The sequence below is a fragment of the Glycine soja genome, chromosome 5, assembly GCF_004193775.1.
Source record: "Glycine soja cultivar W05 chromosome 5, ASM419377v2, whole genome shotgun sequence".
In the NCBI taxonomy this organism is placed as follows: Eukaryota; Viridiplantae; Streptophyta; class Magnoliopsida; order Fabales; family Fabaceae; genus Glycine; species Glycine soja.
In genome coordinates this window covers 37117838-37135790 of record NC_041006.1, presented here as the reverse complement: position 1 = coordinate 37135790, position 17953 = coordinate 37117838, and the positions used below count along the sequence as shown (strand labels likewise).

Here is a 17953-nt window from a genome sequence, read left to right as displayed (position 1 = left end):
AAATTAAATATATTTTTTAACACGTGTAAAAATCTTAAACAACTAAAGATTAAAAATGAAGGTAGTAACAAGGTGTTAATTATAAGTATCACTGAGTTTTTATTTTTCTTAAAAAAAAATCCTCTGACAAAGGCTTATTCATTTCATGATTGCTCATATATATAATAATTGCAATATAAGAGAATACATTTAGTTTTTCCACTTGAATGGATTCATTTTTTCGTATATGGCATTTACAGATTTGGATCATCAAAGCAGGAGCAGTACCTAATTAAAGTGAGCTTCATGCAATTTAGGGATAGAGCATACGTTTCACATACAACTCATTAAAATCTCTTTCATTCTTTCCGACATAAGCAAAGAATCCAAATCCATGCGCTGCTTCTAGTTTCTTCATAAACAACTTTTGTTTTCCATTATTTATTTGATAGCACAGATAGCTAACCTTGTGCTTGAGAACTTCGCCTATAGTATCTTCTTTTCTCACAGCAGCATAATTCATCGCTTATTCTCTTTCTATTTGCACATCTTTTCCTTTCCAACAATATTCAGATTCCTTAATTCTTTAAACCTAAATAAATAAATAAATCAAGTTCCTTTTGATGAATGTATAAGCAGAAAATCTAAAACCATATATTCTTGTTGGTCACCCTAAGCTTGAAACGTGAAAAGGTACATTGCTTAAGCCGGCCTCCAGGAGCCAAAGTGCTTATGATGGCTTTCTCGTGCTTTCTTTTTCAAAAGAAAAAAGAGGTCAAGATTCTACTTTGATCCCTTGTGATTTGATTAGGTGCTGCAGCTGCGAGAAAAATGAAGGTAGCACACGTTTAATGATATGTAATATTAACTTCATATTAATTATTAAATAATTTAAATTAAACATAACTTTTACTTACTCAGTAATTACTTTAGATTTTTTCAAGTTCTTCCAATAAAAAAGTATTTTGTTATCAATAATAAATAAATATTAACATTTTAACACCCTATACAAATATAAATATTTCTCCGGCAAAAAAAGGGAAAAGCCTTTGGAGTTTGGAGAGGTCGCCAATGCAACATGTATGTACCATGCCATCTTGAATTTAATTTTCGTAGTCAATTTATTTACTTCTGTTTTTACTTTTAATATATAAAATTGTCACCTTATTTTTTTTATATTTTTTGTTTCCAAATATTTATATAGGAAATACAGAAAAAAAATGATGGTTTTTTTTTCCAATTTCTATACAAATATTTGAAAATAGAAACACACACACATATATATATATATATATAATAAAAGGTACGTGACAGTTTTGTCAATTCAAAGCTAAAACAAAAATGAAGTAGAGGTAAAATTGCTAGCTCTAAATTTTTTTAACCTTTTGATTTTCCTTTTGTACTGCCAAAAGGGATATATGGTTCCTAGACAAAGGAATAAAACCGTATGAAACACAAAATGGAAGGCATTGTTCTATAGGATATACCCATTCTAGCAAGCCATAAATAATCTTCCCAGTATCCATCCTTAATGTGTGTCATCTTTAGTTTACTAGTTGTTTTGTGGGTGCATTACAGGGCAAGTTCTCTTTGGCAGGTACCAACAAGCTATGCAATACTATATGTGTGTGCAATCTGCCAAAGGAGATTTGCCCAGCAATTCTCCTGCAACTCTTTTTTAATTTAATTAATGCATGTGCGGGATTCATCTGATTCTCCAGTAAAACATTCACTGTAGTGGTTGAAACTTGAAGGTGATGCATGTGCTACGTTCATTTTTGAGGACTTGCATGAGGTCCTCTTTTTTTTCTTCTCATAATTGCTTTTTGCTTACAGTAAGGTGAATAGTCCGTTTAAATTTAAAGTATGTGTACTTTTCATTATCCTGTTTTTAAATTTACTTCGTCACTGTTTAAGCTATCAAGAGTGAACAAGTATCTTAAACGAGAAAAGGGTACTTGCACCTTTTTTGTGTGTCCGACAAGGTTTAGACTAATGCACTAGTTTAGTATTAAATTTGCATGCATTACTAGGTTTTATGCATTAGACAATTTTTTTTTATCAATGACAACAGTAAATATTAAACCTAAGAATTCATGCATATCATTCTAATTTAGTTCCTATCATTAAGCCGATCTTAGTGTATCAAATCATACTATTAATATTTTTTTATTATCATAATATTAATATAGATTATAATATCTATATCAACAGTTCGTTAAACAAAAACTATACTAGTTAACCAAATAATCCAAATTAGTGTATTTTTAATGCTTCATTGGCATTGGTTTCGATTTTAATTATGTCATTCAAATCTCATTTGATGGATAACCCTATATCCATGTACTAATGTCTAATAACTCCATCTAGTTGGAGTATACATATTTCACGGGTTACAATTAGCTTAGAGCATAGAATTATGCAAGATTTATGGATGGTTCTTTGAATTCATAATGTTGTCAGATTTCACACTAACTAAAGATATACTTAAAGAAGAATATATAAGTTCGGGGATAAAAATTATCTACAAGTTAATTATATAAAGTTCAATCAATTACGTAAACTCAAAATTTTAAGATGATATTAAAATTTATTGTAGGAATTCTTGTTGGACACATCAATCATATCACTTGCTAATAAACTGCTATAGGACCAAACCTTGATATAAGGGGGTGTTAAAGATCTCGCATCGACTAAAGATATGATATTTTTTCTTTACTTAATTTCATGTTATTTTGTAATTGTTGGTGGACATTTTTAATTAACAATCATTTGGACCAAAAAAAATTAGCACAAAATTATTTTTATCTTTATCTAATTGAAAATCTTGACTATTTACTTAGATTCAATAAAAATTTAATCCTCCAACCTTATGTTAGTCCAAGTGGAAGGACTTAGGCAGTGTTTTGGATTTGAGTTTTGTGGGGGAAAAGATGATTAGAAAGAAAGATCATATTCATTAAGATGTTTTATCATATTTTTTTATGAAGATTAATCATTAACAAAGTTAATTAATACTTTATACTTATAACATGAAATAAAAAAAAACTCAATAACATCTCACTAAATTCAAATTCAATCCAAAAATAATATATGAAATAAGATTGAGTCAATTTAATTTATTTATATAATATATTAATTTTAACATTATATATAACTGAATTATAAAATTAAAAAAAAAAACTAAAATTAATGTAACTTTTTTGTTACCACAATAATTAATGCCATTAACTCTCTTGGTAGAACCATTTGGATAGTTTTCTTCAAAATATGCTGTTGGGTTTAAATTTTAATTAAAAATAAATTCATCAAAATTAACTTTAGAAAAGATATTACTTAATAGGACAGGATGGATCAAAATCCCTAATTGAAAACACTTTTTATGTTGGATTCGGATTCTATGCAGTCGGAGAAAACATGCATTCATGCAGTCGAATAATAAAAACCATCTGATGAAGATCTGACGGTCCATATTTCCGACTGTGTGACAGTAGGGAATCCAAATCCTTTCATGTTGTGGTTGGTCAACCTAAAACCTTGTAGTATTAATGATAAAAGTGGCCATAAAAATTAAAAGAAAACCTCAATCACAAGTTGTAAATTTCAACTTATATTATAATTTAGAACAATCAATGCTGTCTAATTAAGAAGGCTTGTAGTTGTGAAGCAACGTATCATGCTGAGTGGCCGGGCGATTCTTGTTTGGCAGAAAATATCATATCTCAAGCAAGAGTGTAGCTGTAATCTGTCAAATTAAAGGATATTTGCACTGTTATTAATTGTTCTCTACCTGTGAAGTATACCAATTAACCATTTTGCTTGTACTGGTATATGCTACGGATTATCCTTCGGGAACTCCTTTGTGTTGTGTCTGCTGTTGCTGTCATGGTCCCCCTTGCTGTGATAAAGTTCTTCATTCAACCAACCTTACTAAAAGGTCCTTACAGTTGGAAATTAATTTGAAGCATTTTATGATTTGTCATTAGTTAGTTTTGTATTTTTCTTTAAATTAAACATGCACAACTAAATGCCAGTCTGACTAGAAAATAATGCATCTTCCATAGTTAATTGCACCATTTTTGTATCACATATTTTGGTTCCATGATTACCACTGAAGGACTACAGTGTAGTTTGAACCACTACAATATTTTTTTTAAGGCATGCAGGCTCGCCCCCTGGTCTCATATATTATCCTATATATCAACCCACACTGATATAGTAGATAAACGAAATATATTAGATAAGACTAGTTTAGATAAACTTTTCATAAACATTATTGGAGAGGAGGCTAAAATAAATTAAGAAGATAAAATGAATGATTTTTTAATAAGTTAAAATCAACCTACACAACTCAGTTGTAAGAAAAAGCTTTTCGAGAAACATAGATGTATAAATTTATTTTAACTTGTAAAAGTGATTATTACGAGATTTATCAAATAAATTGATTCTTATTAATTGGTCAATTTCGTATTATTTGAAGTCACAAGTTGAACAACCTAAGTAATGAATTGATTCTTTTAGATTCCTCTTTCTCAAATTCATTGTTTTTAAAGGTCTGCTTGATAAAGTTTTTTTTTTCTTTTTTGTCCACTATTTTACCTTAAACAGTGCATATCATTCACATATGGATCACAGGAAAGGAATTGCCAACCTTCGGTTAACAAATTTAGCGTGTTCCTGGGATTCCTTTGGTGATAGTGGAAAATGTCACCATTCAACCACATTATGATGTTTTAGTCTACAATAATTGCGGAAAATAAAGTATAAAGGACTGCTTTAGTCATGCAATATTGTAAAATTTCAAAGAACAAAGAATTTTTTTTGGATATACTGAAATGGCAACAGCACATACTAAGTTAAATCTAGTGAACTGTAATCTTTACAACCAAAAGTTCTGGAGAATGATTTCATGGAAATCAAGAATAATTTGTCAATTTTATTGAAATTTAAAAATTCACATGTTCTTCTGATCACAAAAGGATTAATTGTCAACAAACTGACACGACAGAGAGGAGAGAAAGTAAGGCATAGCACAAACATATGGATCTTCCTCCTCAGCAAGCTTATTCTCTTTTTCTTTCACCTTTCACGATTGATATTCTAAAGTACTGAAAAGTTAAATACCTATATTATATATGATACAACCCTTTCTGCTCTTGGTCAGTTTTTAAAGTTTTATTCTGCTACTAGTGATTGACCCTTTAAAGTGTGAGGGGCTGCATTAATGGAAGGGCAAGATTAAATGGTAATGCATTAGATCAATACAAACTTACAGGTCTGAAGTTATAGTTATTTAAAAAAGTTGTTCATCTATATGCATGACACCTACAGAAACAATGAGATGAAGTAAGGCGTAAAAAGTTGGATTTAACTCCTCTGAAGTAAGAATTTTCAGTTTAAACAATAAAGTATATTGATAGCCATTGATTAGAACACCAACTGTTGAGATTGTGATCAAATACACATGCACGTGTATGATAAACAATAAGGCTAGTATCTCAATAGTTAATTTTCTAATCAATGACTGATGTCTATAATATAGCTAATTTTAATCATCTAAAGTGTATTCCCTTACTTTCCTTCTAAAGTTAACAAGTATTAAGCATAAAATCATATTAAGGGAGAAGTTCGTAATTCATAAGAGACTAATTAATCTACATTATTTTTCTGGTTGTATCCTAGCCTGAAAGTACAAGTTTGGTAGATTTCTTTCCGGAACTAAGTTTTCCAGAATCTGACTCTTAATTTCGCATGACAAACCAATGCTCAGCCCCAACTCTGTTTATTGGATAGAGATCATAATGCATGGATGCAATACTTGCGACAATGTGCTCTGGCAATGATCACACTAATTTTATGAAGACAAAGTATAAGTGCACACCAGTAGTATGACTTAACTCTACTTATTATCTTCAGTATGTCTTTCCCAACGTACTAATGCTTTTCTTCTATGATTTTCAAGTGAGGATGTTCACTATACTAGCAAGTTATTAAGTTCAAGAGATGCAACGCTTCATACCAGATGGTGAAAGGCTTTTTTCAAGACTTTTTTCTGTCTTCTACTCATAATTGAACAGAAACAAATATAAAATATATGCAAAATTTGGCCTCTTAAAAGTTGCATAAGGTCGATCAGAATTTCTTATTAGATTGTCAAAAAATTAAAAATCTTGAATTTCTTTTAGTGGTTATATTGAAGACATTGTGGGTTGGCAGTCAGTGCTGTTTAACTATTGACTAATGCAACTAAAATGATCTGATATCTTTACCATCAAATAAATAAAGAAAAATAATCATTGAAAAAATTATTCACTGTCTTTCCTGTTCTCAAGCTCAAACATGTAAAATTATAGTTTGTAATTTTGTACGGGCAAAAATTTCTTCTGAGAAGGTGTTAACTCATGACAACTGCACCAAATTGTCACAAGTAGTAAAGTAAGACGGAAGTTGGAATGTAAAGTGCACAGGATTTTGTTTGTACTAAGATTGGTGCAAACCTAATTTTTAAGCAATTAGAGAGTAGAAGAGATAAAAATTTGTAAGTGTGGAATTGAAGGGCAAAAGTAGAAGACAAAAAAAAAACAATAGTTTGAATGCAAAAGATGAATTTAGAATGCAAATGTGATGGGGCCTAGCATGCCAAAACTACTTGTGATGCAATATTAATAATTTTTCTTTATATAATGTTATCCCTATTTTCACTCATATCTGTGATATTCTATCTTTGGTTTCTCGTGTGAAGAACCTAATTTATCTATTTTTCTCTCTCAAATTTATTTACAAAGATAAAAACAGTAAATTACATTAATATAAAAATGCATAAAATAGGCTAAACAAGTATCACTTTATTTTTAGCAATGATTTCATTTAGATGTCTTTTCTCGGTTCTCAGAAACTAATCATTTTTCAATGTATTATCCTCTAAACAATACATGAGCATAGGTGATCAGGCCATAATCAATAAACAAATAAACACAGAAAAAAGCAATGGATTGCATTAAATAGATACTAGAAAAGAATTACATTACAAAAGTTGGTCTGCAAGGCTTCCAACAATGGGGTTTAGCCTCTTGCTGTCATGAGAGGCTTCACACTTTAGGGACTGATGTGAATAGGAAAAGGGAAGGGATGGATAAAAGAAAAGAAGGGAAGAATGGGTAGAGAATGAGAGTTTCCCCTACTAGAGATGCTCAGACTTTGGATGTATTCAATAGAGAGCTTCAAGTGTATCTTTTCCTTCTATTTCCTACTCATTTTGTAGGCCTAGGGTAGCTTAAAATTCACGCGACCTCGTGCTGAACGCGCACTTCTGGGCAATGACGGTGTGATCACGCGCTGAGAGCAGAAACATATGGGCTTAACGAGTATAGTGGCGATCACACGTTTAGCGTGGGATTCACGCTAAGCACACCTTTGGACTTTCTTGGGGGCCTTTTTCGCGCCAAGTCTTCGTTAAGCGAGGAGACGCACTGGGCATGTCTTGTGCGCTAAACGAGTTGTTCTAATCTTTAACTTTTCTTCAAGTTTTTTTCATCAATTTTACTCCAAAACACTAAATTTTCTTCTTTTGAATCTTGTCTGGTAAAAAATTACAATAATATTAAATTTCTCATTATTTCATTAAAAATAACAGTAAACTAGAGGAATTCTAATTGTTCTTAACCAAAATTAACTATCAATTAAACTCAAATTTCGCAGTTACAAGAATAGAATATGAACTTAGTCTCCATTAATAATGTTGACCTAGATGGACCTAAAAGGGATAAATGAGGAAAAAAGACAGTATAGAAGAAACTAAACCGAGTTGGCATGCAGCAAACGCCGGCTTAGTCCAATCAATGCTTGAAAATTGCTTGTTTGGATTACAAGCGAAAATGAATTTCAATACGGGCACATGTTTAATTATGGCACACATACTAATCACTTTCAAAGGTGTAAAGTCAATTCTGCCAAAAATCTAAAACAAATAGGCTCTTAGATGCTGCTTGTGCATCATGTCTGAATCAGTCTGATGGATTTTCTGCGTTATCAACAATTTTTATCATAATGATACCTTCAGATATAATCGCTCATATAGTTATACTGGACATCAGTCTGTTTATTCTTTCAATATACATTTGAATTTTTGTGTACGAACATTTGATTTTTATTATCATAATGAATAACTAAACGTTATGCAAACGAAACCCTCATATTGGCCATGTGATTTGGGGTGTTATTCTAGTAAATGCAAAACATTTGAATGTGAAATAACACATGGAATTTATTTAAACTGAAATGGTGACGGATAGATTTTGACATTTGAATATTTCTCGAGACGAATTAGAAAAAGTAAGATATGCGCATCAAATATCAATGCTCCCTAATAAAAGGTACATTAGCAATGCAGCAAGCGAAGTTGCTAACTGAAGCTTCTCTTTTTGTTAACTTCACAGTATAGTGCTTAAGCATCTTCATTTGCTACATGACACTAGATGAAACTGGAAATGCTGGCCAATTGTCTCAGAAAATCTCTGATTGTTGGCTATCTTTCTATCATTTTGATCTCCATGTCTCATAAAAGTGAAACTCCTCCATGTCCATCTGCCACATATTGAAAGGAAAACCGTTAGTAAACAGGAAAGAAATTAATTAAATACAGTCATAGAAGAAGATAGAAAATAGCCAACACAATGCATTTAGTCTGAAACTGTTAAAAAATGGCAGGGCAAATCTCCTTTGGCAAACCAGAAGCATGCATGTTCAAGCCCTCTACTTCTCTCTGCCACTGGAGATTTGCTCTATCATTCCTCAACAGCACATTTATGTATCACACTTCCAACAACAAATTTGTGTCTGAGGCAATCATCATAAAATGGAAGGCTATTTATAGGTAGCTATGAGCACCTAACTTGGATATGCCACTGATAAGCATTAGGAGCAGGCAGCATATGCCGGTACAATTCCATTGTAAGGTTCTTGTTATTTACTGGTCCAAATTCTTTCACCATCAATCCCTTTCAAAAACAAGGATTTGTCTATATCACGATTTTCTATCAGATGCTTTTCCTATGTAGGAATTGGTCATAAACAATTTATGTATATACATGCATGAAATGAACTATCAGTACTTATGCATCTGTAGTTTATGCATGCAGAAGTGGACTTCCTTTTCATGCGGATTATAAGTCCATATTATGATGTGTTAATCAATCCAAAACAAAATTTCAGGTGAATAAAATTAAAGGTGTAAAGAGTCTAGCAGCCACTAACTTTGGATTACAGACTGTTGGGTAGGACGATAAAGCTTAATGAGATTACTATGGGGATTACAAGGCATTACAAATTTTTCTAATCTTTGACCAAGTTGATGTTCAAGGCCACACTTCATTACTCTGGTATATCAATCATTTCTTAGAGGTGTCCACGTCCACTATGAAGAATTCAACGCTGAATTGCTATTTTGCTAGTTGAACCTGTTCTTAAGCATAACTACACAGTGGAAGAGAATTTGCTTTACAATTCACGAATTTATTGTAAAAATTTAAATGAAGATTTGCTTACATTACTTGATTAATTTCTACCTACTTCCAGAGGTTCTTTGACATTCGTGCACTTCTCCTATGAAATTTGCTGTCAGATTGTCACCATAAACAGAAGAAAAGAAAAGATTCTCCATTTACAACAGGTATGAGTATGTACTATGTACATAAGAATAAACCGGTCTCATAATAATTTAGCTAAAAATATCTCTTTGTTTCGAAGACCACCCTGATTAAAAGAGGAAAGAGAGATAGACAAGTGAGGTAAAACAAAACAAATCCTCTAGATAACCTTGGTCTTTCAACATACAAATTGCCTCAGGCTGTTGCACTTTCATTGCTTGAATCAGGGCAATATATCGCTGAGCCAGAGCATAATTTAACACAAGATCAACTGATTTTCTCTAACAGCTCAAATTTACCTAGAAATTCATATGACTACATGCATATGTACATAGGTACATAAGCAGATCCATATACATACATACATACATGTATATATTTATGTATGTATAATTTTATTGAGAAAGTATTTCTAAATGGAATTTCAAAGTGTCAGCTGCACTGGTTACTCACTATACTACACAAGCCATATGATATCAGCAATCACTAATACATTTAGTCACTTCAATGGAAAGATCACATTGATTTTTGAAAGCAGACAATATCATTAAACTTGTCATTTCAGAATTTGGTAATGCATGCTTGTGAAAAAAAGAAGGGGGGTTGATTTTTCAACCTTGACATAGAGAATTGGACATAGTTCTGGAATAGGTATTTACTACCAGCATATTCTTAACTTAAAGTGAACAGAAAACACTAGAAAAGGAATAGAGAAGAATTATGCCTTTCATATGGATGGAATTTTCTTCGTCACGGATTCACATTTCATTGCGTGTTCTGTTTGTGTAGAGACATGTTTGTTGATTAAAAATTAAATGCAAGGAATTTCAGAAGAAAAACCTGTGGTACCAATCTCACAGTAAAAGTGCATTAGCTGTGAGACTAAAGGCACATGATGGACCACTTTCTTTGTTGTAACTAGTTGTTGAGCAGAGGATGTGCTGGAAATATCCTTAGTCTTGTGCGATGCATGTCCTAGTTTTATCACCCCCTACACTATATATAGACATGGATACCCAGAAATTGGTTATCGAAAAGCAAACTCATGTGCAGATGCATTACTGGGAAATGACTTTTTGGCAGTTGAATTGAACATTCAGCTGCTTGACATTCAGGCCATGAAGCGAAAAAGCTATGTTCACCGCCGCCAAAGAGGATTTGCCCTACAATTCATCCTGCACACATTAATTATTTTCATATATCAAGAAAGGTGTATATATATTATGTACATGCGTAATGCATGCAAAGTGTGAAGCATTTGCTTTTTTTTTCTTTTTTGCAACTTTTTTTTTTGTCTAGGTGTCTTCCATTGGAGGCTTGATCGAGTTTGGTAAAATCAGTACGGATGAAAAAAATTCTCTTTCTAAGCTACATACTTATGACTTCAAATCTTTCATTAAGTTAAAACAACTTCATCCACATTAGGATGAACTCAGGTTCCACATAGAATCGACGGGTTTTTAAGTTATAATATTTACATCAAATCTAATATTTTTTTAGAGTAATGATCACAAACATTCCATTATTTTAGATATCTTATTAATATTTTTCATTTCTTTCTATCACATCATAAATCTTATTAGATTTATATATTTTTATTTCTCTAGGTGTTTAAGTGATGACATGGATATTCGCATAATATTTTTCTATTTTTTAATTCCTCTTTTAGTGCACTCATTTTTATGTTCATTTTTATTTATTTTCTCATCCCTCTATATCACATCATAAACCTTATGATTTAGAATCTTAATTTTCGTGCATTCTTAAATATTAAACACATCACTAATGCTCTTAATTTTTCTGGATCTCTCTATTCCTATCACATCATCTATCATATTAATATTTATCTCTATCGCTCTCAGAGTGTGGTGTCAAAAACAATTATTTTCTACAATTTATTAATTTTCTCTCATTTATGTTTTTCTGGGGTGTATACATATTAAATGAGTGTTAAATTTTTTTTCCTATTTATACATCCATATGTCACACTCCAAGATAGGTGTCAAGTAATCATTGAGAAGGGAGGGAACCGGCTGGTCGAGAAAAGTGTATAAATTGGTTTAAATATTTTTATATTTGTTTTGTATTCCAAAGAATAAAAAATATATTAAGTAAGTAATTTTATAGTATTTTATAAGTAATTTATATATATATATATATATATATATATATATATATATATATATATTCATAATTAAGAAAGCACATTATAATGCTCAGTTTAATCATTTAAATATTTAGCCATGCAAACAACAACTTTTGTGAATGATTGACGAATCTTTTTATGTCTCTCCTCTGTAAGTAAAAATTTGCACACAAATTTTGTATCAAAATAATGATACATAAATCATTCATAATTTTATATTTTTTATTAATATTTTTTACTTTTTAAATTTTAAATTTTATATTTTATACTCTTTAAATATTAAATAACATATTGAGTATTCATCAAACATTTGCCTTTGCTTCTAGCTACAAAGCTATGTCTTAGTAGAGACACAATTTTTTTTTAATGAAACAGAGACACAATTAGCACGTGTGGACAATTGGAGACTTGAATCCGGAATTCCCAGTTACCAATCACACAGTTTATTACAAGAATATTCTTCATAGGAAATTATGTTATCCTAGTCCGTTTGTTTCATTCAATATTTGTGATAATATATATATATAATATTTATTACTTTTCTTCACAGATATATCTAAATTCTAAATAATATTATTAATGTAGACTATAGAGAGAGGGAAAGAGGATGCATTAAGTGAGAACTCTTGAATATTATGAGAAATAAAAATAATAAATTTGAGTCATATAAACACATGACTACTTAAATAAATCATATACATTTTTCTTTTAATTTTGATAATTCAAATATGACCTAATAGTTTATATTTATAATTTTTATGTCAAAATAATAATAATAAGAGTTCTCACTTAATATGTTTCCCATATATACAAAATTAATTAATGCAACAATTAAATTAAAAAAAATTATAAAGCAAATTAAGTTAAAAAAGTTCATGGAAATAAAAAAAAAAGTGGATATTGCATTGTACTACTTTATTTTAGTAACAGATAATATGTTATTTAAAATATAAGCAAATGTCATCTGCTAGAAAATAATTCAACGAGTAATTATGTGAAATTCGATATACATTCATATAAAATACTTTGTAATTCCCACTAATTGTGAAAAGTTGAATCGGTTTATGTTTTGTTTTGGATAAAGATTATATATGTTCGTTCAAATAATGTATATCACTTTAGTTTTTTTGTTTAATCCTCTTACTTATAAGAAAAAATAAACTCTAACTAATTTAAAATTTAGTCAAAAAATAAAAAAAAATTAATAGAGAATTATTTTTTTAAAAGATTAAATTTAAATTATATTCAAATAATTCAACCTTAACTTTAATATTTTAATAATTTGTATTCAATCATTTGGTTATATCACTTTCATTATTATGTTATAAATACAAAATATTTATTAATTTTATTAATAATAAACTTGATTTATCAGTCTCGGAGGATCCCTTACTACGTATAATGAATTTGACATTGTTGTGAAATGTATTTATTTTCAGATTGTCTCGACGTTTTAAAAGAAATTCTGCTGCCTAATTTTTACTATTTAGTATTTACTAAAGGACCCTTTCGAACTTAGTTTTGGAATACAATAAATATTTTGAATTTGACTACCAATAATGCGTGTCCGAATGAATATTTTATTTGTATAGATGCACACGTGACTGGGCAAATAATAGTCAACACCTGATAAATATTTTATTTATTTTCAGATTCACACGTAAAGTTAACGAGATAAAAAGAGAAATTCATCCCGTTAGTAACAAAAGACTCATATGTTATTGATAAGTAATTTATAAATATTTCTGCAAACATTTATTCAAGAATGAGGTTTATCCGGTTTAAAAAAAATTAAAATTTAATTCATTTAAACTTTTTTTATATATATAAAAAAGAAATTAAAACATAAATCAGTACTATCTTTTACAAGTAGGTACACCGTACACGACATCAGTATTCCCATACCATTACGTGTTATAAAGCAATGCAGGCGTGTAGCGAATTTTTTTATACAAAAATTCATATCTTTATATTAATTATTCCCTGTATCGAAAAAAAAATATTAATTATTCCCTGATTCCCCCTTTCTCTGTATGACATTGATTTTACTAACAGTCCCAAGTGTGCTATTGTTGTTCACACGTGATCTGAGTTAAAGCTATAATATAATTGGTTGATGCCTAATTTATCATAATGTAAAGCTTTTTTATATTGATCTCGTGTAGGTTATGTATCAAAAAGCAAAAACCACGTGTACCTTAATTTAACTCAAATTATTAACTACTTTGAAGCATTCCCGTGTGTGGTCCTTCTAATCCTATTAATTATAAAAAAAAATAATTACTCATTTAATTTCAAATTTATTCCTTTAGTTCATATGATTATTTTTTTAATTATTAAAATTTAATAAATAGATCTTTTATCCCTGAAATTTACATTTTAATTTTCAAAAAACTTCTGTAATTTAAATTTTTTAACTTTATTAATTAAAAAATTTTAATGACAGTGATCTTTTGAAAATTAAAATATAAACATCAAGAATTATAAAATTTATTTATTAATTATAAAATTTTAAAAAAATAAATTTAAAAATTATAAAAATTAAATGAATAATTAAACTTACAAAATATTAATTACACTAAAGAGACTAGAGGGGGAATATTATTACATATAAAAACTCATTTTCAAACATGAGTCTATCACAAGAGTCAAAATGTTTGGACTAAACACTGTAATAAAAAAAAGTATGAGAAAAACAAACAAGAAAGACACTAAAACATGCAAGAGATCTTGAATTCTAGCAACCACAGTGACATGCGCAATTCAAGTTTGTGTAATTTGGAAGCAACCCACAATAATTGTTGTAGTTAGAACCATTAATTTTACATCAAAACGGTTTGGTGTAATCATCAAACAAACAAGAAGAAATGAAAACCAGTAAAATGTCAGAATCCAAGAGATAATAAGATAAACATTAGTGGTTGATAAGTAATTTGATGTCAAATTGTTGACAAAATCCCCAACCTTATATCTAGCTTTATCTAGTAGCATCCATAATTCACTGTTCCACCTCAATCAATTAACCCTTCCTTTTACCTATTCATAAACCCACCTAATTCCAAACAGTATTTCCCTAACGACGGAATCAATAATTTTCACTCGGCAAAATAGAAAATAATATTCCCACAAAGTTATACCACACACGAATTGAAAAAGACATGTTTCAAAATTACTTAATTCAAAACGTGTAGACAAATAAACAATTGGTTTAGAATTTTGTAATTAGAGGGTAAAATGAAGGGCAATATGGTCATGAAACATGGTATATATATTCTAGTTATCTACATGGACTATGTAATTCACTTCCGCTAACACGCAATTCACAAATCACAAATCACAAATCACAAATCACAAAGGTCTTTTCATTTCTGCTGATTATCCTCTTCAGCCGCCATGGAATCGGAGGCTGTCTTGAACCTCTTTGATTCTTGCTGGTTTGAGGTTAACATTTTGAAGACAAATTCAAGTCCTCACATATCAATTACAAGTTATAACGAAAGTTTAGATTATGAGATAAAAGAAGAAGAAGAAGAAGAAGAAGAACCAAAGCTACCCTTGATCCGAACCAGCCACACCAGATCCATGAGTGACCAATTATCCATGATAACGACAAGCTTCAACCATGATTCTCTGTCACCAGACTCAGTGCTTCTTCTCCATCCAAAGCTCCAAATCATACTCTCAGGAAAAGAAGCCACTGACTCAGAATCTGATGAGGTGTTGTGTCCCAAGAAGAACAAAAAAATCTCAAGCAATGGAACTAGGAAGAGGAGGGAGAGCAAGAGTTTGTCAGACCTTGAATTTGAGGAGCTAAAAGGGTTCATGGATCTGGGTTTTGTTTTCTCAGAGGAGGATAAAGACTCAAGCTTGGCTTCAATTATTCCTGGGTTGCAAAGGCTAGGGAAAAAGGAAGAGGAAAAAGAAGAAGATGATGATTGTGATGAGATAAGTGTTCCAAGGCCTTACCTTTCTGAAGCATGGGAGGTTCAGGAATGTGATAGGAGAAAAAAAGAGAACCCTTTGGTGAATTGGAAAATGCCTGCTATCAACAATGAAACTGACATGAAAGAAAGTCTCAGATGGTGGGCTCACACTGTTGCTTCCACTGTCAGATGATGATGAACTTCTTCATAATCCAAAAATTTTCTTCTTTTTCTTTCGTTTCATATATACATTTTCCTTGTTCTTTTTTCAATTTTTCTATGTATTTATTCCCTTTTCTAAAATTTTTTCTGGAATCTGGCATTCCACAAAATTTGTTACATGTAATTTTAGATAAAAAGAGAGGAAATTTCATTTTGCATTTCAGATTTATTGGCTCAATGTGTACTTATGTAGGTCCTGGGACAAATTTTGTTATGGTGCTCATGGTAGGTCTGAATACTTCTGCTTCTTAGATGTTAGGTTGATGGTGAACAAACTTTTTTTTTTTTGTCTTGCTTGTTTGGCTAAGGAATTTACAATGCAATTGATAGGTAATTAGATATTAAAAGCAGAAAATAGAGTTTTACAGAATTAGATGATGATTTCAGTTCATAAGAACATACTAATAATAATTGGCTGAACCATAATGGGGAATTAAAAATAGTAGCATCACTTTAAATATCAGAAGCATTTAATTGTTTCTCCTCCGTTGCATTTATCTGTAAATTCTGTGAGTATCACATTTTTGTGCAGCTGATACACTCTTATCCTTTATTCCCTCATAGCCCGGAGATATAAGATTGATTTATTGGGGAAGGAAGGATAGGTGGTAGATTCTCCTTCTATAAAAAAAAGTAACAATCCTAATAATAATATTTGTTGATAATAAAAATATATCGCAGAACCTGTTGTACTGTCGAAAACATGCGTAGACCGAATCTAAAGAGTAACCAAAAAATTATTTTTAAAAAATCTTGTATGTATTACTTTTATCAACTAAGGCTTTTGTTTCTTTTTTTCAGGAATGAATTGGATGATTCATTCCAGCAAAGCAGGCAAAGCATAGACATCGGAATCAATCTTTTGATCCAACATCAGAATCAATCTAGGCTGTGATCAAACAAACTTTATTGTTACATATTTTACAAATATATATATTATATATCACATTAATTTTAAGGATAAAATATATTTTAGGTCTTTTAATTTTCAATCAAAATTGATCTTAATTCCTATTTATTAAAATTTATGATTTTGATCCTGTATTTTTTATGACTGTTGAATTTCTTCTCTCATCTTATTATTCTAAGTTCTATAAAAAAAATGAAAATCACCAATTTAATATATATATATATATATATATATATATATATATAAAGTCCAAAATTACATACTAATATTCTTAAGATATAAGAATCTATATCAAATTTGACAAAAAATAATTGAGATACTTAAAATATATTTTATCCTAAATGTAATATAGATTAATAAAATATTAATAATTTTAATATAAAATTTAGCAAATATTAAATTTATGTGATAAAAGATTAATATAATAATATACAATGAATTTAATATATGCATGTGTAATTTCAAATTCTCACGTAGCCAAATGGCATGACATTTATATGTGGACCTACGAGTACGAGAGATGAACATGGAAAATCTTGAGTGATCAGTAAAGATGCAAAATTTGCAAATATTATTAGCTTTGTGTGGTTTTCTCTGTTTTTCCCCCTTATAGTAACCTGTCCTCTGTTCTACTTTATCATATTCTGGTATGTCATTTATTTTCTTATCACGTCCTCTTTTTTATCTTTAATCATAGAGGAGAAGAGTGACATGTATCTAACGGTCTAAATCTAACACGTGAACATCCCTTGTCTTTTGTTATTTGTTTTTTCCAACTACAATATCTGAAAACCGTAACTAGAATTATACAAATATAGTATTTATTTAAAATAAAATAAAAATTCTCTTTGAAATCGTAGCTAGAATTATGCAAATAAACCGTAGTAATTATCTTTTATGCCTTCCAAAGATTTCCTCTTTAAAACCGAGCGATAAAGGAAAGCTGAAGATAAATCTCTCTCCCAGTACATGGGGTGGAACATAAGCATAATTTGGTTATTTCTTTTAAAAAACAGTGTACTCTCCTTTGTCAGTTACCTATTTAAGTAAAAGTTTCTTTAACGATGTTTTGAAATTAAAATGCAAAAAAAGTTGAAATCAGAAAGGATGACAATAATTGAATATGCAA

General features: G+C 30.0%; 1 protein-coding gene across 1 annotated transcript; it reads left to right on the top strand.

Moving 5' to 3' along the window:
- The first annotated feature begins 15071 nt into the window (after nucleotides 1-15071).
- Nucleotides 15072-16083, top strand: LOC114412952. Its single transcript, XM_028377072.1, has one exon. The coding sequence runs from the start codon at nucleotides 15163-15165 to the stop codon at nucleotides 15883-15885; it is 723 nt and encodes a 240-aa protein (XP_028232873.1). The 5' UTR covers nucleotides 15072-15162; the 3' UTR covers nucleotides 15886-16083.
- The last annotated feature ends 1870 nt before the right edge of the window (nucleotides 16084-17953 follow it).

Excerpts from the sequence above, each read along its gene's own strand:
- LOC114412952 (XM_028377072.1), top strand. The coding sequence starts at position 15,163 with ATGGAATCGGAGGCTGTCTTGAACCTCTTTGATTCTTGCTGGTTTGAG.